Raw genomic sequence first — 25,290 nt, 5'->3', positions numbered from 1 at the left:
TCATAAGAAATAGTTCTTACAAACGCTGCTCGCTTGTTGACGTAACAGTTTTAAAGATATATCGTCCCCCTGAAAAATGTTTTTTATTTCAAATTTGTTTTTTAATGTGTCATGTTATTGTCACATATTCTTTGATATGTCATAATTGTGCAATTGAAATTGAAAAAAAAAACTGAATCTGTAAAATATGATGTGCTTATTAAATAATTTAAATACAAATGATGTCTAAATAATATTACTTTATTATACTAAACAGACTCAATTTCTGCTGTCACTTTAGTTTATTTTATTGCTAAGGTCAAGTCTGGGGGTCACTTCATCAAGCCTACTAAATGCTTCAAGTGTGAACAAATTGTATTCTATTACAAACAAAAACTTTCTATTACTGTATGGACTGTTTTGATCTGGTCTAGATTGACAGTCAATGGGACTTATTGTAAATACCAGAAATAATGTTTTAATTATTATTTGGCAGTGAATTATTATAATACTGGCCTATGTTGACAAACTCTCTTCTCCCAGACGTGCTTTGGGGGTTTGTAATTTTAGCATGACCCGTCCTAGTTCAAAAAGTAGGCCTACTAACAACGTCGGCCTCTAGAACTATTACTGCTGCTTTGCTTTAGCTTCTGAATGAGTAGTCTTCTTGGGACGTACCTGGCTAATAAATCGGACTTTGAGTATGCCATTTTGTAGTTTTTACCAAGTCAAGTACTTCCGCAAACAAAAACCAAAAACCAAAATCAGCATAAACACACTATATTATAATAGTTTATTCTTATATAACGCAATAAGCAAGCTCTCAATGCGATGCATAAATTATTACCCACCGGTCATCTTGGATCAAACACGTACGGGAACATACTCTCATAATAACATTAGGGTTGGTGAGTACCCTGCCAAAATACGCAAGAATCAATTTTGCCAAAATACACAAATTGAGGGCGCTATGCTTTGCCAATATACGCAAATCATGCCAAAAATACGCAAATTTTTTCTTTATATGTTAGGGACTCTTATGGATACAAGCTCAAGAGCTTATATTATTGTTATCCTCTTGCTCTCATCCTGTCAGATATATTTGTATTTGATGAATGGACATCAAATAAAAAACAAATTAATATTACGTAAACTCTTCCTTTAGGACACGCCTATTAAGGGACATGCCATTCTTGTCTTTAAATTTACAATAACGAAATGTCTCCTTTTCGCCATTAAGATAACAATATTTTTATATGCACTTTCGTGTGAAATATTGGTAAAAATGGTTGAGTTTAAAACAAGTTGAGTGTGTGAATTTTGTCTAAATGAAGTATAATAATCTCCAAATCGATATCATTATTTAGGATGTGGATAAAGGTAATTATGATATTATCTCTGTGCTTTTGATTTTATGATGGCGTTCGATCGTGTTGATCATTATAATATTGAGAACTGAGAACCGTATTTTAGACCGCGAAATAAAATGTTTGCGGAACACTGATCGAGTGTAATGTATAAAAACGATGATGTCATTGACACCGATATTAGATCCAGTATTCTGTCAGGCCATCAAGGCATTTTGTTTACAATAGTTTTTTATAGCTTTCATTTACATATACAAGCTCTAATTGTAACACAAATTTAAAATTTCTTTTTGATATCTACTCCATATAGTTAGGGCAGTTTTTAAAAGTTGTTTGAAAAAAAATTTAAGCATATGTTACAAAAATATTTATTTATTAAAATTTAAAAAATAATGTGTATTTTTTTTTATAAATGAAGTATAATAATTCCTAAATCGATATCGTTATTTATGATGTGGATAAAGGTAATTATGATATCATCTCTGTGCTATTGATTTTATGATGGCATTCGATCGTGTTGATATATTATTATATTGTTAAAAATATTACTCTAATTAATCTCGGATCGGATGGGGTCTCTAATTCCTATCATCTGCAGCTTTCTCAGTGACCTAGTATTAAACTTAAAACCATTTTTGCCGACATCCAGTTCTCTTACCAAATGTGGTATTTGTGCCGGTATTATTTCTTGCTCTCCTTAATGCCGGCCCGATTGAGATAAGATTGAAATAAATCGACCCACCCTTGGTGAAATGTTCCACAGGAACTCTTTACCTATTACGCAATCCCTTCTTGAAAATATGAATGAATGGTGTTTGCTCATTTCGCAAAAGTTATACCAAATCTGTTAACTATTATAGACCAATTTCCAGTGCAATTTTAGTTGTAAAATTTAATAATATTGTGTATCCAAAACCAACAACTTAATTAGAAATAAAAAAAATCAACATTTATATCTAACAATACATTATTGTACTTCAAATCATGGTTATATTTTGATTATAAAACAATTGGTGATATATTTATAAATGAATGAAATGACTACAGGTGAAAGAATTCCAAATTTGTATAAAAATCATAATGGTTTAATTGAATATTTACAGCTTATGAATGGCATACCAAATGTGTGGAAAGAAATTATATTAGAAATGGCAATCCAAATAATCAAGATGTAGGTAATAATGATTCATTGTTGCATAAGACCATTAAAGGATCTATCTACTAAAAATATTTTATAAACAAACGTTCCAGTAAAACAGGTTCACAAAGAAAATGGGAATGTGAGCTAAATAACGTAGAAATAGATTGGAATAAAGTATGGTATTATAAGGTATACAAGATGAAACATATAGTTAAAGTTGCTCAATTTAACTTCAAACTCCTACATCGAATATCACCGTGTATAAAAAGATTAAAACTATGGAATTTAACAGAAAACAATTTATGTGACAATTGTATAAATTAGATAGAAAGTGAACAGCACATGCTGTTTGAATGCAATGCCATTCAATGGACATGGTACAAATGAAAAGGTGTGCTGGCTAATTGCTTTCCAGTTGAAGATATTATTAATTGGTTTAAAATTGTTACAGGAACAAAAAACAATATTGTAAATGAAATGATTTTTCTGTTTTTATTCTGTATATACAAGGTGCACATAATATCCAATACAGCAATATTACGTTCGGCTCTTTCAGCATTCGTCTCTTTTTTATTCGCCTCATTTACCATTAGGTTCGGCTCTTTCAGCATTCGGCTCTTTTTTATTCGGCCCATTTACCATTACGTTCGGCTCTTTTTGATTCGGCCCTTTTTTATTCGGCTCTTTCTGCATTACATTGGGCTCTTTGTAAATCGGCATTTTTTATATGGCGCAATCATTTGACATGGGGTCAAATGGAAGAAAATCAACGACTGGAAATGAGTCAAAAGTTTACAAACATTTGATCATCATGGTAAATTATTATTATTAAATGTTAGGCTGACACTAGGCTAGGCCTAGCTAGCCTAGGCCATAAATCAAACCTTTTCTCTCTTAAAATGGTCAATAAGGTGGGACAATTGAAAGTTCTCTAACACATTAATCATGTCAATAAACTGATAAGTCATATTGAAATAGCCTTCAAATTCATTTAATTCAACCAACCAAACACTCTACATGCTGCATCTATATGTTTTGTAAACTTTTCATAGACTCTTTTCCAGCCGTTGATTTTCTTCCATTTGACCCCATGTAAAAGGTTAGAATTTAATTCCGCCGTATAAAAAAGGGCCAAATCAAAAAGAGCCGAACGTAATGCAGAAAGAGCCGAATAAAAAAGGGCCGAATTAAAAAGAGCCGAACGTAATGGTAAATGAGTCGAAAAATAAAGAGCCGAATGCTGAAAGAACCGAACGTAATGGTAAATGGGCCAAATAGAACTGCACCGAATGCTGAAAGAGCCGAACGTAATATGGTAAATGGGCCGAATAGAAATGCGCCGAATGCTAAAAGAGCCGAACGTAATGGTAAAAGAGCCGAATAGAATTTAAGTTCGCTGCCGGATGCAGCGATGGCGTTCCATACGGACTACTGTACTTTATTTGTGCGAGGTACTTTCGAATTTGTTGCGGACTTCTTTAATTGTGCGAGGAGCTTTCGAATTTGTTGCGGACTTCTTTAATTGTGCGTGGAGCTTTCGAATTTGTTGCGGACTTCTTTAATTGTGCTTAGCTCTTCTTTAATTGCGCGTTTCTTCTTTATTTGTGCATTTCGTTTTATATTGTCATGCTTTCTTTTGTTTATATGCGATTTCTTCTTTAATTGTGCGATTTCTTCTTTAATTGTGTGATTCCTTCTTTAATTGTGTAATTCCTTCTTTAATTGTGTGATTCCGTGTTATAGTGTTAGCCGACTGATTAACAGACGTCACATATTCACACAGCAAATTTCAATATCCAGTACTGCGCTTTTTTAATACTTAATCATCCCATGCGAATTATGATTTAGGCAGAAAAGACTGTGCGGAGCAAGGGTTACTGCTAGACCACACTACAAAAGTAGCGAAAAGGTAACAAATCTCTCTAAAAAAAAAAGCAAAATATTAAAACAATTGAAATTAAAAAAATCACACAAGCAAAACGATTCCAAAGGTTTGATACATTGTTGAACATGAAAACAACTTAACAATTGTATTTCTGCAGCAATGTGTTTTTCATTCGATTTATGTCTACTTTTTTATTGCATGTATCAAATAATGAATATACCACGAAAAACACCAACAATAATATAGTTTGGTATTTTATACTTTCGTTAGTGTTTGAGCGCATCATCTAACTAATTCACATAGCACAGTTGTTGTTTAGCGTTTTTTATTTTTGTAAAGTCTGAACAGTAAAAATAAAGTTTAAAATAAATCCAGAGTATTGCTTTCATTTTTTAGCTTACAGATATTTTAAAGTGAAGGGATATTGTATAACAAAATCAATGGCCATAAAATAGCTCCGGATTTTATTGTTGATACAATTTGTTTTTATTTTGATATTTTGTCAAAGTACTTTTATCAGAGTGCGCTTTTATTATACATGTATATAACCACATATTAAGGCAGAAAATACCGTGTGGGGCACGGATTACCTAGTAATAATTATTGACAATTAAAACGAATTTAGCTTCAACGATTTGAGGTGTGTTTTCCGATTGTGGTATACACTATCTAATGGATGTCTTGAAAAATACCCGCACACATTAATACGAGGATGCTTCCTTTTACGATAATTGTTTTTATTAGCTGGAAACTGGTTGAACAGCTTATATCATCATCATCATAATGTTGAAGACAGGCCGATTTTCTTTAAAACAATACTATTTTGATAGATTTAATATACGTTTATACAAATATATTGATTTGCGATGAATGGAACATTCCAATCTCTCAGTCTCAGTATAATTATTTGGTTTAACACAAGTAGGTAAATGTATGGGTCCTTGGGGATAATCCTAAAACCTTTAGATATAGCATTGCAATACTTTGACAATACTGAAAAGACATGTTTGGTCGCCATTTGAATCGCAAATTTCTTATTGCGAGTGTGGGTACTGTTAGACATAAACACACAACATACAAATAAACTTTATTACTGCCAGTTGCTTCTCAACGTGTGTATTAATTGATAATTACAAAAATATAAACGTCGTAGCGGTGTATCGTTACTTTATATTTCAATTGACTATGACTGAGTTTTAACCCCGGTTTTAACAAAGTATTAAATCGCAAATGTTCTACTGTATTTTGTGGTATAATATTTATAGGACTATAAAACATGAACAAATATTTCGTTACTGAGTGGATAAAGAATATATTTGAAAATTGTTCCTCTTTGTACCCATCCTTCAACCCTTTGTTACATACAAAACACAATTTGGGTTTGTTTAAATGAGTTCAAATCAAACATTTGGAGTCATTTTGTTACACGTTTCTATTTCGGAAATAATTCCAGGGTGTTAATTTTAGACTACATAAATCATTTATTCGTTTCTGTAAACGACAATGTATTATAGTACTGTGGTACGTACATTTGAAATCGCCAGTGTTTTACGCTGAAATTACTGTGCATTCGAGAACCATCTGTGGGCACTGCCTAGACGATACGCGAGTGAAGCGAGGTCTAATTACCACTACTACCCAAGTATTTGAACATATCGACAAATCCCTTCCATGTTTCAGACTTTTTAAGACAGCGTCCGCGTTTAAAAACAACAATTTGGGGTTTCAATATACATAACCTCACTACAGTACGTTAACTTCTTTAGTAATCCAAATAAGTGTCTTACAAGTTCATTTGCAAATCTGAAGCAACACTCTCCAAGGTATATTTTTGTATCGAAATTGATCAATCTTTCACTTAAGTCTAATAACAAGTTTTCAGGGGGACCATACATCTTTAAGCTTACTACGTGAGTTTTTGCTCAAAAGGATAATATGAACAAAAAGTAAAAATAAAATATCATGCCTCTTATAATTACAAAATACCAACTAGTTGTACTTTATCCATCTTATTATTAGTTTACTTACTGCTACTCGTATTTACATCATAGGAATTTTATCTATTTAGGCCCGTTAATGCATTACGTCAATCATTAGTGTTTTATGGAGATTTGTTGTGGAAGACTCTGGGTCTTCCTTCAATTAACTATGTGTGCTCTACATATGTCTGTGGTGGTATAAGTGATATTCAAAATCTTGAAAAATTGAAAACCCAAATGGCAAAGGCGATACTCAAAGCACCACGTACAACGTGTAAGGAAGCTTTGTACGGTGATCTAGGTTGGAAGTCTTATTCAAGACATGCAACGAATTGATGTCTTTAATCGTTTAGTAAAGATGGATATGAGTCGATGGCCCAAAGTAGCTTTTAGTGTAATGCTATTCATTGGTCATACGTCTACATTTAAGTGGAAATGGTACAACCATATGCAAAACACTCTAGCCTCGTGTGGAATGAGCCACAGGTTTAAATTAACGACAGATACTAACAATCAATGGGTAATCATTTCAAAAAAATATAATTAAAAGTATTGATGGTATCCAAATTTTTGACCAAGCCAGAAAGAAAACTTCATTGATGAATTATGTCACACTTAAATCCACACCATATATAGGCCTAGAACCGTATCTTTTAGATAAATTAGATTTCTTAGGGGCAAGTCTTAAATTTAAGGCAAGATCAAATACACTTGCACTTAACCTTAAGAAATCTATATGGGAAGAAGATAATGATGGTACATTTCCTATATGTAAAAATGATAAAGAAGACATTATACATTTTATGTTCAAATGCAAATAATTTGATGATCTACGCTCAACGGAATATTGTAAACTTGAACGTAACCTATATAATAGTAATCTCTATACATTCTGGTTGTACTTTCTACTAGGTAACTCAGTATTAAAACTAAAACTAACCCTAGGAAGTGACACTAGCCTTCCTACTGGGACGCAACCAGTAATTGTTAATAAAGTAAATGAAATATTTGACATGTTTTGCAAAAGCTATATAAAACAAGCATGGGCTTCACGTACCAAAATGTTAAAGATTTAAATACCAGTCTGGTACTACTAATATATAACTGTAAATAGAGTAATGATTAACATGATATACCTTACATTAAATATATCTACTTTGTAACGAAATAAAGAATTTTTTTAGTTAAGTATAGTATAGTTAAGATTTTTTTTTTTTTTTTTTTTGTTCATATTAATTTATGACGCTATGTGAATGTATTTTTATATATATTATTTTGTATCATGTATTATTGTTATTACTAAACTGTAGTAGTCTGGTACTACTAATGTATAACTATAAATACAGTAATGATTAACAGGCTATACCTTACATTAAATATAATTATTTACTTTATAACGTTTTTTTGTTTTTTTTTAGTTAAGTATAGTATATAGATGACAAATTTCGTTTTTGTAAAAGCACAAGTTAACGGAGTACTTACTCGAACGTTTCGATCTCTATCAGAGATCCTTCTCAACTGACTGCGGAGTGTTAATGCAGCTTGGTCATTCTTGACGTCATCTGTTGATGACGTCGTACGCCTCCGGTTGTAGGTTGGAGGTTGTGCGGGGCTCGGCCAGGTGATGTGTCTATCAAATCATTGTACAAATGCGAGAGTTCGTGGGCTCCAGTGTCCCGGTTCATGGTCTTCTCCTTATTTCTCCTTATATGTAATGATTCTCTAATCTGTCTGTCTTTGCGTTTAGGCTCTTTGGTTAAGATGGTAGCCTCCCAGTTTGGTACATGATTGTGTTTTATGACATGTTCTGTAATGGCAGATTTGTGTATGATCGAAGAAACCGAAAAAGAAAAAGAAAAAAGAACAAAGGACACGAACCACAGAAGGAAAAGATCAAGATGCGAGGTAGCATAGGAATCCCCTACGTAAAAGGAATGGCAGAAAGAATACGACGCACTCTCTCCTATCACAATGTCGGAACCTATTTCCTACCCCAAAATAAAATCAAGAATAGCCTCGTCCACCCAAAAGATAAAATCGAGAAGATGGATACATGTGGAGTAATCTACGAAGTCACCTGCCGCAACTGTCCACAAGTTTACATTGGGGAAACAGGGAGGGCATTACAAACACTAATTAATGATCACAAAAAAGATGTTACAACAAACACGGGGTGAGTAATGACTCCAGAACATCCACATCTTCGATCATACACAAATCTGCCATTACAGAACATGTCATAAAACACAATCATGTACCAAACTGGGAGGCTACCATCTTAACCAAAGAGCCTAAACGCAAAGACAGACAGATTAGAGAATCATTACATATAAGGAGAAATAAGGAGAAGACCATGAACCGGGACACTGGAGCCCACGAACTCTCGCATTTGTACAATGATTTGATAGACACATCACCTGGCCGAGCCCCGCACAACCTCCAACCTACAACCGGAGGCGTACGACGTCATCAACAGATGACGTCAAGAATGACCAAGCTGCATAACACTCCGCAGTCAGTTGAGAAGGATCTCTGATAGAGATCGAAACGTTCGAGTAAGTACTCCGTTAACTTGTGCTTTTACAAAAACGAAATTTGTCATCTATACAAAATCGAAGCTAAATGAAATTCTTTCAAGACAAAAGTATAGTATAGTTAAGATTTTTTTCGTATTAACTTATGATTTTATGTGAATGTATTTTTATATATTATTTTGTATCACTATGTATAATTGCTATTACTATACTGTATAGGAAACCATTTCAATATTAACTATCATGATAATTTAATATCCTCATCAACAATTATTTTTGTAACTACTTCCTCTTTATGTATATATATATATAAATATATTTAACTAAAATGTATCAACTCATGTCAGACAAATATTGCCACAGTATATAGTACTAATTTTAATTTAAATTAGCTTAAGTATCCGTATCCGTCATTTTATGTTAATTGTGATCAACTAGATGGTACGCTCGATTCGCTCGCGTACCATCTAGGTCGTGCCCACAGATGGTTCTTGAATACACAGTAATTTCAGCGTAACAAAACTGGCGATTTCAAATGTACGTACCGCAGGACTATAATACATTGTCGTTTACAGAAACGAATAAATAGACACGATGATGTATGTAGTCAACTAAAATTAGCACCCTGAGAATTACGTCCGAAGGAGAAACATATCCCAAATTGAGTCCAATTTGTGTTTTGTATGTAACATTAGGGTTGAGGGATGGGAAAGCGGATAGGTACAAAGGGGAACAATTTTTAAATATATTCTTTATCCACTCAGTAACGAAATATTTTTTTCATGTTTTATAGGCCTATAAATAATATACCTCTAAATACAGTAAAACATTTGCGATTTAATACTTTGTTGAAACTGTCACTGTCATAATCGATTGAAATATTAAAGTACATGACGATACACGATACACCACTACGACGTTTATTTTATTGGTAATTATTAATTAATACAAACGTTGAGAAGGAACTGTCAGTATAAAGTTTATTTGTATATAATAATGTGTTTATATATCTAACAGTAGAGCCTATCCACAATTTCAGTAATAAAGTTTATTTGTATATATTTTTATATTACATCTAACAGTACGAACATTCACAGTAAGAAATGTTCGATTCAAATGATGAGGACCAAAAATAGTTATTAGGTATTTACAGTATTGCCAAAGTATTGCAAGTTTATTCTCAAAGGGCCCATATATTTACCTCTACCGTATGTGTTAAACCAAGGGCTCATAAATTTACCTACTTGTGTTAAACCAAACTCTGGCAGACTGAGAGATTGGGATGTTCCATTCATCAATACATTTGTATAATCGTATATTACATCTATCAAAATAGTATTTTTTTAAAGAAAATCGGCTTGTCTTCAACATTATGATGCTGTACTCTAGCTGTTCAACCGGTTTTCAGCTTTTAACAAGGCCATATAGATGGTTGCAGTCGCGTGCTCATTAGTGTTTACCGACCGACCGACCAACCTACCAACTGACCAAAATTACTGAACATGTTTAAAAATGTTGAAATGTTTAAAAACATTTATATTTTTTTAATTTACACGTTCGTAGCCTGTCACTTTTGACGTGCTCGTATAACATAATTTCGAGTGGAAAAGTAAGTCAAGAAAACAGAAATCGGGCAAAAAGAGTGCGCAATAACATTTAACGCGCAGTGCGCGCGCAAAAATCTGCGCACTCAGGGCATTTTTGTAAACGCTTAAAATTGCCTGAAACGTACTCTTCATCGAAAATAAATGTTGAAAATGTTAAGCGCGCGTACGCATGCGTTACATGCGCTACGCACGTAATTGTATTGCCATATGATGATTTATGCCCTAAAATGTATGAGTACCAAATTTTATTTAATTGTGATTCATTGTTGTGAAGATATGATTACAAATGTGATTTCGTTAAATCGTGCCTACACCGCGTAATTTTTTATTGCGCACCGTGAAAACGTAACCACATCGATTCCTGGCCATAAGGGAATATACTGTGAAAAATTGACTTAGCTAAATTAAACTGATATCAAGATAAGGTCAGAAAGCGATAAAACGCATAGTGATACCAGACCGACCGACCGACCGACATAGTAAACTATAGAGTCGCTTCCACGCGACTAAAAACAATTATCGTAGGAGGAGATCGGAAAATGCGAAGCCTCCTCGCATTTTTGTGGCGGGTATTTTTCAAGATGGACATCCATTAGACAGTGTATATCACGATCGGAAAACACCCCTATTTGGGGCAAATCGTTGAACCTAAATTCGTTTTAATCGTCAATAACTAATTATCTAACTTAATTTAATTAGTAAACAGGGTTACATCAGGTGGTTAAAATCAGTACCGAAAGTACGAACCAACTTTATATACCATCGAGTAAAAATTCTAGAAATAACGCGCAATTTACCGAATTTTGCCCTTACGTAAATTTATATATAGATATGGATGCACCATTTCCTGTGTGTGCCACCGATGTAAAGGTGCAATTTCCAAATAAATTGATTGATTGATACCGTACTTAATCACGCATAACGGGATGTAACTAGCGCTATCCCAGAATAGCTTTCAGTATGCTTCATTTTCAACCTTTACAATTAAACGACGACGACTAACAAAAGAACTAGTTATTTCGTAGCTAAGTACACAATTACATAGTATACATTAGTTTAAATAAAATATTCATAAAGCAATCACACAATGCATTGGTTAAAGCTCTATCAAACATGAATTACATAACAAATACTGTAGTAAGTATTTGATTGCAGATTAGGATGTTTCAGATGTAAAATATCTCTTTTCCCGTTTCAGAGATACTCAAAACACTTAACTTAAATAAATTATTTTAAACTGTGGTAGATCTAGCATAGAATTAATGAGTAATATTTAGTAAATACTTAATTGTTTTATATTTATGTATCTCAGTGATGTGCGACTACGACTACGATCGAGTCGGTTGGTTTAACATTTGGTTTGTTGTTTGAATTTGTATGTGTGTGAACGTGTGTCACCAATGTAAAGATGTTGTTTCAATTAGTAGTAGGAACATAATAATGGTAATAATATTATTATTATTATATTATCAAATTATGATTAACTTGTAGTATATAATAGTAATTATAAAAACAACAATCAGAGATCACATACCTCCTCCAAGGCTGACCTCCAAAACTAACGCGTAACCACACAATTTCATAATTTGGCCATCATCCCACAGCCTAAAGGTGGTCCATAATTGGGATCCTGGTACGGTCCGGATTACCTCCAAAATGTAATGAGATCATTTGTAGCAACTGTATAAATGTCCTTGGTTTTAATTTGGTAAATGTTCTAGAATTAGTAAACTATTAAAGTAGTTCATAATTGGGACCATTGTCCGGATTTCATCTAACATTATGGTGTCTTCCGTGACCATATCTCTATCTGTGGTTGAAGATATCTGTAAATTTGGTAAAGATTGTCTTTTATTTCTGACGTTATCCTGCTAACAGGCAAACACACAGACCGGACATAGACCCACAAATATCCCAAACATAAATTTGGAGGAGGTAATATACGTAACGTACATAATTCCAAAGTATTACATTACTTCTAAACATTAGTTACTAGTAAAAGAATAAGATAATGCTCCTCTGATCATGAGCAGTTGGTGGAAAATCGACCATTGGAAAACGATAGCAGTACTGTATCCAGATTCATAGCATGGATTTAAACTCCTAACCACGATTTTAATCTACCCATTCTGCCCTGTTTTTCTCTTCTTGGTAGTGTATGCTCAATAGATATGTACTGCTGAAACGGATCATAATTTTTTTTCTTAACATTCTTTAAAAGTTTGGCATTTTCTCTCAAATTATTCAGTTGTTTGACAGTTTCTAGCCATCCAGGTTTTGCTTCATCCTTTGTGTTTTGGATCAGGATATCAATATATTCAACTGATGACAATGGATTTGGAAGAAGAGCAATCTCCTGAAGTCGATTCAAACTCTTGCGAATATCCTCTGTTAATTCCAAAACTTTAAACTGGACATCCTCAAATTCCTCTGAAATGTTGTTCATGATTTGCTGAGCAGACATTTTGGCCCCTTTTGCATCCTCGTAACGCTTCTTCAGATCTTCAGAGTTTTTCTCGACAGTATGCCTTTCAATCACAATTTGATATGTCATATTTTTATGCATGCTCCAGTGACATTGGTTTGCGCATACCTGACAGTTATTATCACTCATTGCGGAACATAGACTTTTAGAATCATCGTCTGGGATACCACAAGGGTAATGGCATGTCCTGTTGCATGTCATGCAGTTAGTGATGTATGTACCTGTTGGAATTTCTTCATAAACAGCCTTTTCCTCTTCTACTCTGTACTTAAATTCTTTATTCATGTCAATATCTTTCTGGTACTGCCGGAGAAGTTCATCTTCCTTCTTAAGTTGTTCAAGTTTATTTAGCCCTGTTTGAATTCCACTTTGTATCCCAACAATGTATGTTTCCAGATGACTACTGTAGTGAATATTTATCTTTTAGTTGGTTCCGAGCTTCCTCAGGCGTATATCCACTCGACGTACACTGCTGTCACTGAATGATATTTTATACAAAAAGTATATTTAACTCAACTAGAACTTTTATTCCTTGTAATTCGATTAATACATCTTTCTACCACTACCAGTCAAGCCTTAATATTTTCTTTATCATCTTTCCGTTTATCTACTCTGATCTTATTCTCTCTTCCCTTTACTATCTATTACATTCAGCGTTGCCAGCGATAAAATTTAAATTATGCCATATCCTGTCTCAAATAATGCCAGATTGGGAAAAAAAATGCCAGATCCCTAAAATTTGGCCCTAAACAGCGCCACCAACGGTTGTAAGTCTAATAAACGTTTGTAAAACCCCAACTGACCTAAATTGTATCCCTATGCCGTTCAAAAATTGTATTTTTAGTTTTGTGAGTAATAACTAATAATTCTAAAAATATCTGGGGTGCGAAAATGGTAATTGCAAATGAAAGAAACACCAACCCACGAACCCTTCTCCCCCCACCCCCCAACAAAAACCTGTTACAGCCATGGAAATTTAGAATTTTTGAGCTGAAATATGAGAGCTGCTCGATCTTTGCACTTAATTTCAAATGAAAGGATCTTAGCCCACCATAATTAGAAAATGGCAATTATAATTTAAAATAGGAAATAAAAATATATTAAGTGTCTCCAGGACCTCAGCCCCACCATGGTTGATAAGAAAATTTTGAAAAATGCTGATTTAAATGCCACTTAATTTATATGAAATAAAAATATATTTATTAGTGTCTCCAGGATCTTAGCCCACCATAGTTCGAAAATGGCAATTATAATTGAAAATAGGAAATCAAAATATATATTAAGTGTCTCCAGGACCTCAGCCCCACCATGGTTGGGACTGGAGGTACAAAAATTTGGAAAAATAGAGCTACTCAATGGCCGGAAATGGCACTTAATTTTAGTGAAATAAAAATATATTTATTAGTACCTCCAGGATCTTAGCCCACCATAGTTCGAAAATGGCAATTATAATTTAAAATAGGAAATAAAAATATATATTAAGTGTCTCCAGGACCTCGAGCTCCACCATGGCTGGTGCTGAGGTAAGAAAATTTGGAAAAATAGAGCTGTTCAATGGGCGGAAATGGCACTAATTAATTTCAAATATGAAATAAAAATATATTTATTAGTACCTCCAGGATCTTAGCCCATCATAGTTTTTAAAATGGCAATTATAATTTAAAATAGGAAATAAAAATATATATGTGTCTCCATGACCTCAGCCCCACCATGGTTGGGGGTGAGGTAAAAAAAATGGAAAAATAGAGCTGCTCGATGGGCGGAAATGGCACTTAATATTAAATAAAAATTACCTCGCCCACATGGTCACTACTGGGGCCGGCTTAGAGGTGAAGAACATTTGGAAAAATAGGGTTGCTACGACGATGCAAATGGAACATAATTTGAAATATGGAAAACAAATTCTCCTAGAAGAAATTCTTTTTAAAATTAGAGCTTCTAATTAGTTACTGGAAATGACGAGGTGCGGCCACTTATAATTATGAACTGAAACGACAAAACCCCTTTCATAATGTTTTCGTTCAATTGTCTCTATATCTGGGGATCCAATAACCTGCATGGTCTCTGAAATAGAGCAACATAATTGGCCAATAGCTAGCCTCTTCGGATTTGTTGTGCTGCCTATATCGCACACACGGTAGTTCTCGAGCAGCCTTCCTATCCGAAGAGTCTATTTAAGTCCGAAACAAAAGGATGGAAGAACTATTGTACGGAAAACCCGAACAGATCTGTTTTGTACAATATGATATTGTGTAAGGTGATATGTATTAAATTGCAAGATTAAACAAAATATTTTATTTTTGTTCTGTGGTATATTATTTTTTTGGTTGTTCAAAAAACACAAAATTATGCCAGATTATGCTAAAAACGGCTAAATAATGCCGCGGCATTATGCCAGATGCCGTGGGCCTCTAAATAATGCCAAAAAGCATAATAATGCCAGAAATGGCAACTATGATTACATTCCACTTTTATACTGGACATGCAAATTTTAGGCTTCAGAGGAGGATAACATTTTCCCTCCAACAATTATACGATTTTGATTGGCTAATAATATAAGGCGGACCTGGTCTAAAGCATCCTTCTCTAAACACAGAGAATCACAACCTAAATAATATGACATTCCCCTTTTTGGGAAAAAGATTGTGTCAATCTTTCCAAAAATTTAACATTTAAAACCATTTTACTATCAACTATCTACAAATAACACCTCTATAATATTATTTATGCACGGCTTAATCCATCTGCATTTCCATTTAATGATCCTTTCTTGTAAATAACTTTAAATGTATATCCTTGTAAAAACAGAGCCCATCTCATAAGTCTAACATTGGCACCCTTCATTGAGTCCATCCATCTCAATGCCTGGTGGTCAGTATGAACTTGAAATTCACAACCATACAGATAATACTTAAGTTTATTGATAGCCCAAACAATAGAGAGGCACTCTTTTTCTGGCACAGAATATCTCTGCTCATGTACAGATAACTTTCTACTTAAGTACACAATTGGATAATCATTACCCTCACCATATATTTGGCTCAGCACTGCACCTATGCCATAATTTGAGGCATCGGTTTGCAATATAAACATCTTATCAAAATTTGGGGCTTTTAATACATTATCATCAGTAAGTCGTTTCTTTAAAGTTACAAAGGCATTTTCACATTGTTCATTCCACTTAACGGTATTACTTTTACTCTTTAAAGTTAAATCAATCAATGGCTTAGCAATATCGGCATAGTTCTGTACAAATTTTCTGTAATAGCCAGTTAATCCGAGAAATGATCGGACTTGTTTCTTAGACAAAGGTCTGGGAAACTTTTCCACAGCCTCAACCTTATCAATCATGGGTCTAATTTCTCCATTACCAATCTTATGCCCCAGAAATTCTACCTGAGCATAGGCAATTTTACATTTCAAAGGCTTTGCTGTCAATCCAGCACTACTATCTTTCTAATACATCATTCAAATGAAAAATATGATCTTTCCAAGTTTGACTATAAATACATATGACATCTATATATGCCTTAGCATATCCCTCAGTACCTTGTAATACCTTATCCATTAATCTTTGGAAAGTACTAGAGCTATTTTGCATACCAAATGGAAGTACATTGTAACAATACTGTCCAAATTGTGTAATAAATGCTGATTTGTCTTTGGTCTTAGGATCCAGAGGCACCTGGTAAAATCCTTTAGTAAGATCTAACGTAGTTATGTATATTGCGGATGATACCTCATCCAACATTTCGTCTATGCGAGGCATAACATAAGGGTCAAATTGTGTAGTCTTATTTAGTGATCTAAAATCTGTCACCATTCTAATTTGATTCTGGCCTTTCTTCAGGGCAATAATAGGTGCAGCATAGGCACTAACTGTAGGTTCTATTATACCCATAGCCAACATACTATCTAATTCTTCTTTCAATTTACCCTTTAATGCTTGGGGCGTTCTATATGCCCTATGCCTTATAGGCATTTCACCATTAGTCTTAATTTCATGTGTCACTAAGTGAGTTCTACCTGGTACATCCGAGAATACATTCTGGTGGTACTTTAACAATTCTGTTAATTGTTTAGTTTGTGTATCATTTAAATTACTACTAACGTTAACATCTCTCCATGTTTGTGATTGATGATAAGACAATCCTATGTCTATTTCACTATCTAACTCATTTTCATGGACTGTTTCATTTAAGTCTACTTCTTCTATCGACTGAACATTTGTTACTACATAATAACCATCTTTACTTATTTCTACTTTATCATACCATCTCTTTAACATATTAACATGTAGAATTTGTTTTTCTTTTCTTCTACCTCCTATGTATATTTCATAATTTACATCATTGACCTTTTTTGTAACAGTGAAGGGGCCTTGCCATTTACTGTCTAACTTACTATTTCCTACTGGAAGGAATATCAACACTTTGTCCCCTTCTACAAATTCTCTATCAATAGCATTCTTGTTATAATTGTGGGACATAATTTCTTGTTGTTCAAGTTTGTTTACATTAGCATCTTTCATTAATTCCTCCATTTTTTCTCTTATGTCTAACATGTATTTGATAACATCAGTAGATGTTTCTTCATCTTCTACCCAATTACTTTTGAGTAAACTCAAGGGTCCCCTCACCTCTCTACCATAAAGCAATTTAAAAGGTGAATGGCCCGTCGCTTTACTAGGAACTTCTCTGTATGCAAACAGAAAGGGGGGTATGTAGTTATCCCAATTTTTTCTTTGCTTAACTGTAAGTGTCCTTATCATATTTTTCAATGTACCGTGAAATCTTTCAACAAGCCCATTGCTTTGGGGGTGGTACACTGTAGTCAATAATTGATTAATCCCCAACATACTACATATAGATTGCATAATTGAAGACATGAAATTAGTTCCTTGATCATGTACAATCTCTTCGGGTAATCCTACTCTAGTAAAGACTTCTATTAGAGCCCTGGCTACTGTTTCAGCTCTAACATTGGGTAACGGGATAGCATCGGGATATCTCGTAGCATAGTCAATTATAGTAAGCATATATTTGTTATTACGGCTTGTTCTAGATAAGGGTCCAACAATGTCTATCGCTTAACGTTTAAATGGTGTACTTATAATCGGTAATGGTATCAAAGTATGTTTCCTTTTACTTTTACCCTTATCTACCTTTTGGCATTGCTTACAGACTTTACAATAGACTACCACATCTTTAAATATACCTGGCCAATAGAATTGGTTCAGGATCCTACTTTTAGTTTTCTCAACACCCATGTGACCTGCAAATGGCACATTATGACCTAAGTGTAATACACCCTGTCTACACTGAGTGGGTAATACAATCTGTTCCACTTGGTTATTCTTATCTTTAATACTACTCCAATTTCTCATCAATATACCTTGTCTCATAAAGAAACATACCCTATGCTGACCTATTTCTTCTATAGGGACTACCCTGTCAAACACTCCTTTGAGTGAGTCGTCATTAGTTTGCAATTTGATCAGTTCTTGTTTAGTTAGGTTCAGCTTGTGCTGACTGTTTTATCTTTAGCTTTATCCTCATTTTCGTCAAACAAATTATTCATTTCTGTTCCATTCATATCATCTAAACACTTAGTTTTATTTACTTTGTTGTCATTTACTACTGTTTTCAACAACTGTACATTAGTTTCTTTAGGCGGCTCTTCTATCGGATTAAAGTTACTATCTTTCCCTAACAATATCATTTCGTCTTGTATTCTAACATCATTTTCTATTCTGGCTTGCTCCCTAGTTAGGACGAACATTTCTTTAGCCATTGTTTCCCCACAATTCTGGTCCAAATCATGACCCAATAACATATCCCTCTGTAATCCTTCGATTACGGCTACAATCACTTTTCCTGTCACTATCTTACTTTCTATAGCTACCTCAGCTAAGGGGACGGTAATATCGCCTCCTATACCTCTTAACGTAACCCATTTTCCTGGCAAGTAACATTTGTTAGGCACTAGACTTTCCTTAACAGCTGACTGGGTACATCCCGAGTCTCTAAGCATAGTTATATCCTGTCCTTCTAATTTTCCTGGTATTATACACTTCTCCATTTTATTTTCTACACTATCCATAACTACTTGGGGTCTATCTGATTTTATTCCTTCACATCTTAAGCCATCTTTTACATTCGGGCCCTTCTTAGTGTCACTTAGTCTTTCCTTTTGCTACCATCTTAGGACAATCCCCTATTTTATGTCCCTTCTCCTTACAATTGAAGCATAGGCCATTAATCCATTCATTTGAAGGTTCTCTCTGTTGGAAATTTCTACCATAGTTATGGAATTTGCCTCCCCTTCCGCGATACCTATTGTATCCTTGCTGCCTAGCTCCAGGTTTACTATTTTCTTGGCCCTTATAATACGTAGGCTTATTTTCAGAATTTACGGCATTCCAATAGCCACGGCCACCTCTATTAGCTATATAATCATCGGCTATCATAGCCATATCATAGCTCTTATTTACTTGTTTATCTCTAAGATAAAGCCTCAGATCTTCAGGCATTTTATCAAGTGCCTGTTCCATTATAATCATTTCAATAATGCCTGCAGCATCATCTTCTTTTACATTAGCACATTTCATCCAACATTTTAAATAATGGGAGAGCTCATTCAGCCATTCCCTGATGGACATATCTTTAACTCTGTTTGAATTTCTAAATTTAAATCTGTAGGTTTCTGCGGACACATCATACTTTTCTAAGATTGCCTTCTTTAAGGTATCATAATCTACACATTCTTTTACGGTTAAGGATGCATATGCTGTCCTAGCTTTACCAGACAGTTCAGGTGCTAACCTAGCGGACCACGTATTCTTATCCCAACCTGTGGCTTCTGCCAAGTGTTCAAATGTTCTAAAATATATATCAATATCATCTCATTCCTTCAAAGTAGGAACCTTTACCTTCATTTCATCTACTATATTCCTAGCATTACTGTAGCTAGACCTATTTTCTAATTCCATCATTTTCACTCTTTCTTGTGATTCAATTTTTCTTTGCTCTATATCTGCTTCTAATCTTAATTGGTCTTGTTGGTATTGTAATTCTAACTTTTTGTTTTCGGCCTCGGCCTCGAACTTCATTCGAAAATATTCGAGCATCATATCTTTAGGCATACCGCCGGGTATTTCGGGCAAATCAATATCCCTAGCCATGTTATCATACATTTCATTGACTTGGTCAACCATATCTTCCCTAGTATCTTTGTCTGACATAGTCTTATCTATATTTTTACCCGATCTTAAAGTTGTCATGCTAATAACATAATTTTACTAATGAAATATGTAAACTTATGTATACAAAATATGTTATAAAAGTATTTGTATTACCTTGATTCCATTCAGATATGTAAAAATATGAAATCCACATAAATTTATAAATGCAATACAATCTAAGACATTAATTTACTTCAAAGTCACAAACAACGTTCCAAGTTCGCTCCGTACAAAAATTTACTTTCGAAATAAAAATTAGTTTACAAAGTCAGCTTTGCAAATCTTCTCCAAATTTACTGGGCTTCCTTCTGTTACTTCAGTCTTCTTCTTTCAGACCTCGGTGAATATATACAGTATCTCCGATGAATATCCAGCAGTCTTGAGCTCAACAGTACTTCTTCTTCGTTGTAATATCCAAACAACGCACGGTATAAAAACTGTCAGGAATCCAGATCTTCGTAACCATTTAACTTTTTGGTTACTGATTTAACAGGCCCGTAGAGTAGGCACTGTCACTTCTTCTTCTTCTTCTTCTTGATACTTAAATCATGTATCTTAAACAAAAATTTCCACCGCTGCCACCATGTAGTGAATATTTATCTTTTAGTTGGTTCCGAGCTTTCTCAGGCGTATATCCACTCGACGTACACTGCTGTCACTGAATGATATTTTATACAAAAAGTATATTTAACTCAACTAGAACTTTTATTCCTTGTAATTCGATTAATACATCTTTCTACCACTACCAGTCAAGCCTTAATATTTTCTTTATCATCTTTCCGTTTATCTACTCTGATCTTATTCTCTCTTCCCTTTAATATCTATTACATTCCACTTTTATACTGGACATGCAAATTATAGGCTTCAGAGGAGGATAACATTTTCCCTCCAACAATTATACGATTTTGATTGGCTAAAAATATAAGGCGGACCTGGTCTAAAGCATCCTTCTCTAAACACAGAGAATCACAACCTAAATAATATGACAACTACGCTCATCCAAGACATCCTTGGTCAATAATAAGCTTTTTGGCTCAATTGCTGCCAGCTTGGTACAGAACTGTTTGAAACTTTTTGTTCCCATTTGCCAGAACATATTATCAAAACCTCCGCCCTCTTCTTCTTCCTCGTCTTTCTCTTCATCTTCCGGCACCTCACCATCAGCTCTGTTTTGAGCGAACAAAGCAGAATTGTTAAACTTGTAATATCCTTTATATGGGAGTTGAGCTTCTTTGATACCTACCATAACTGGTGGTTTCTGTCCATCTGCAAAAGTGACTAGGATAAAGATGTTATCAGCAATATCCTTCCCCAACAATGACAAGATTGAGTCAAAAATATACTTTTGTGTTGGTGTCAGTCTCGCCAATGCAGCTTGAGCCACAAATCCTATAGCATCTATATGGTCGATACCACATATTCCTTTAGTAGAATAGAAGCTGCGAATTTGTTTGGTTATTTCTTTGTCTCGACTGATGCCTGATGTGTCACCAATTCCAGGGGTGTCAATGATGGTCAGCGTATAGGGTACCTGGAAACCATTCTGATGATGGATTGTGTAGGATGTTATGGAAGTTGTCTGTGAAGTTGCCTGTGTAGTTTTGAAATCTTCATGAACCAGTTTGAAGCGATAACGATCCTCCCATTTTACACCAAATACATAATTGATCAGCCCATTGATAAAAGTTGACTTTCCTGCTCCTGTTGCACCTACAAGCATAATGACTTTGTCGATAGTTGGTTTGTTTCTGTTACGATTTCCAAATTCATATTTGTGGATTTTTTCTGATTCTATTTTCACAACTTCCTCCAAATTTAGTGCATACACCGATGGCGAGCCGGTGTAAACAAGCCTTGAATTAAGCAAGATATTTTCATTTTTTATTTCTTGCGAAATATTTAGGCAGATAGCCTCACTTGTCGGGCTGTATTTGCTCTGTCCAGCATCACCACAGTCAGCACGAACTCGATACATGTAGATCTTGTTATTTATAGCCTTGTGTTCTGCTTCCGGTGTATTGTGTAAAACAGGCATCATATCACACCAGATCATTTTATCTACTTCAATGTGTCCGGTTTCAGCAGTGGTGTCCATCATGCAATATTGAACATCATAAACTTTTATATCCACATTTTCAGCAATGATATCAGGAGAGTTCCATTTAACACCAATAACAAGACCTGCTGCAAGCTTAACTTCTGGTTTACTAGGAGGACATGTTGGGCCAGTGGTCATTGGTTCACTCTCTACACTGGCTCTGCTTACTCCGGCTTCACAAACTGCCTTCACCTGAAATAAGTATACAGAGGCAATCTTTAAATCGTTTGCCGTAAATGAACATTTTTTGTTGGAAGTAGAGACTGTGGTCCAATCAGTTTCAGAATCATTACTTTGCTTATAGGACACTACGTAATAAGTGATAATCGAGACACCTTGATCTGGGACTTTCCATTTTAACTGGATGCTATCATGAGTTGAGTCAACAAATGTAGGTCTACCTGGCTTTGAAGGAGGCTTAAAATTCCGATCCATCAGTTTTCCATCTTTATACAGAAATATAAAACCTCCTGGGTTTTCAAGTTCCTTTTTGTCCTCATGAACGATAAAACATGTTCCCGATGATCCTGTATTTGCTGCAGCAAATTCTTTAAATTGGCGTGCATTCTGAACAATTGTGTCTGCAAGGGCGTCATAAAGATAATCTTTAGATACATTTTCTCCATCACAGTTGTAATCAGCATCTTTTATTCTCCTAAGATAACTCTGCATGGCTGTTAGTAATTTTGATTTCTTTACAAAGCGCATTGTGAAGCATACGATATATCTATTGCTTGGGTTAAAAATGGTTGCTGAAAAAACTCCAGGTGAGTGGGCAAAATGGATTTCACTCATGCTACTAACATATGTGCCAGCCACTCGGACGAGAGCTTCCGCTTCTTCCATCCAATTGGAAAGATGTCTATGATCAAAAGGCGACGTTTTTCTTTTCTCTATTATGTCTTCTAAAACAACTTCATATGAACCACCTCTTCGAATATTAGGTAATACTTGCATTATTTGCTTCTGAAAAGTGAATTTATACTCTTCTATCATTTCCTGGAAGTTGTTTATTGTCTTTCTTATAACATGAAACTTTTGACATGGTTCGGATCCTGCTAGGTCTTTGCACCTTATTTCCAAGCTTTGTAATTGTTCTAAGGTTTTTTCTGTTCTGTCAACCAGAGTAAAACTGATTTCTCTGACCAACTTTGCTGCTTTGCTATCTAACTTTTCCAGTGGGTAAAGCCATACATGCATAGGAACTGAGTTTTTAGCTTTTCCCATCAGTTTCGGAAGATCTTTATACAACTTCACAGCATCGAGATAGGTGGTAGGGTTGGTGGGAGGAATACAGTCTCCATAAAATATAAATTCAAAACCATCCACTTTGTCTTTTAGATTCTCTGTCGAGTCCAAAGAAGCAATTCCTGGTAATGCTTTAATGGCATCATGTAAATCTCCATGTACATTCTTTTGTGTCTCTCTTTCAGAAAACTGCTTTTCAAAGACAAAGAAAGCCTGGCCACCATACTTTATACCAATCACAACATGAGTAGCAATCCCGTATTCGAACACATCATGGTGCATGATCTTTCCTTTGTCCATGTGTTCCATTGTTATCTCCTCAAACTTGGTGGTACACTTGTAATGCATCGATACTCTGACCGTGTTATTGGATGACTTGCGATCATTAAGATATTTAGCTGAACCAGACACCTCAACAAGACCACCTAGAATACTAAGTTTCAAGCTTGCATTAATATCTAGGGCATTGGCTTTGTCTGCTATGGATTCTTCAGTGTGTATTTTAAAGTTTGCTGACACCTGGGGTTGTGAAACAAGGTGATGTTGCAGGTAATCATTATCCCACAGGGTAATTCCATGGATGAGTTTCTCATTAAGACAATCATACAGCATACCAAGTCTGAACGGTCTCCCCAATGCTGGTACATTGATCGGTCCTTTACTCTGACTGGAACCCATACTGTACTGTTTATAAGGTTACACCTGTCTTCTGAAACAGTTCACCTTTCTTATTCAATTATGTGATCTGTCCTATAGGAAAGAAACATATATATATATATATATATATTATTTCAATAATGTAATTTATTTTCAGTTTTGGGTAACCAATTTAGTCCAGTAAAACATAGAACAAATTGCAACAGAATTTGTTATATATATATGGTTTATATGGTGAACATGAACATCATATCCAAAGTTTACCAAAATCGGACATCATTTTTTTTTTTATTGAGCAATTATATATCAAAATGAGTTGAGAAACCAGATTGATTTATACGCAATAATATTGATACGATAGAGGAAAATGATAACGTTACAAATGACAGTCAGACAATCCTTTCCATATTTACTAATGTAATGTATAAAGTTTGCTTACCTAAAACACAAAATAAACTTATTTCATAATCGCTTAATGGATTGAATACAATGTTGGAAAACAACATTTTTGTATGTTATGTCAAATACAACCGTTATGTTAAAAGATGAATTTGGTGGTGATGTATCACAGGAAAAGGAAAACAAATAATTAAAAAATAATGCCAAGATGATTACACAACTTAGGAAAATATATACAAATAATGAGTAGAACAAAATGAATGTTACTTAATAAAATAATGTTTAGCGGTAGAAAATACAAGAAAATCATTCGCTCTAAATTAAATAAAATCAACATTTATTTATTTTACCAAAACAGTAAGGAAATGACTGTATGGCATTATACTAACATTTACGTGTTATTACACTGTATTTTATATTGTAACTCAATATTTTACCAGATGAAGAAATAAAAGTGGAAAGAACCTACAAAATAATAAATAAAAAAGATTCTGAGACCATTGTAAAATACTATTCTAATTTAAAGTGGACTAGTTTGTAAATTATTTTTAATTCTGTATCATTTAGCGTGGAAGTGTCATTATTTTCATTCTTCTGTATCCGTCTATATATTTTACTCCACGCCATGAATAAATCATCAACAAATATTTGTTTTTCCTTGTTCTCAC

General features: G+C 34.3%; 1 protein-coding gene across 1 annotated transcript; it reads right to left on the bottom strand.

Moving 5' to 3' along the window:
• Positions 1-12,525: 12,525 nt before the first annotated feature.
• LOC140044226 (uncharacterized) lies at positions 12,526-24,244 on the bottom strand. The gene is made up of 3 exons (XM_072088703.1): positions 21,214-24,244; positions 20,057-20,228; positions 12,526-13,380 (listed from the first exon to the last, which is right to left on the bottom strand). Exons 1-3 carry the CDS (start codon positions 24,242-24,244, stop codon positions 12,588-12,590), a joined length of 3,996 nt encoding a protein of 1,331 aa, XP_071944804.1. The 3' UTR covers positions 12,526-12,587.
• Between the last annotated feature and the right edge of the window lie 1,046 nt (positions 24,245-25,290).

This window comes from Antedon mediterranea, chromosome 3 (assembly GCF_964355755.1).
Source record: "Antedon mediterranea chromosome 3, ecAntMedi1.1, whole genome shotgun sequence".
Taxonomy (NCBI): domain Eukaryota; kingdom Metazoa; phylum Echinodermata; class Crinoidea; order Comatulida; family Antedonidae; genus Antedon; species Antedon mediterranea.
The sequence above is the reverse complement of the archived record's forward strand: the minus strand, read 5'-3'. Positions and strand labels throughout refer to the sequence as shown.

Excerpts from the sequence above, each read along its gene's own strand:
- LOC140044226 (XM_072088703.1), bottom strand. The coding sequence starts at position 24,244 with ATGGGTTCCAGTCAGAGTAAAGGACCGATCAATGTACCAGCATTGGGG. Across the intron at positions 20,229-21,213 it reads CAAGGATGTCTTGGATGAGC|ATAAGACTATGTCAGACAAA; the intron begins GTAGTTGTCATA and ends GTAAAAATATAG. Across the intron at positions 13,381-20,056 it reads GCCGAGGCCGAAAACAAAAA|TAGTCATCTGGAAACATACA; the intron begins GTTAGAATTACA and ends TATTCACTACAG.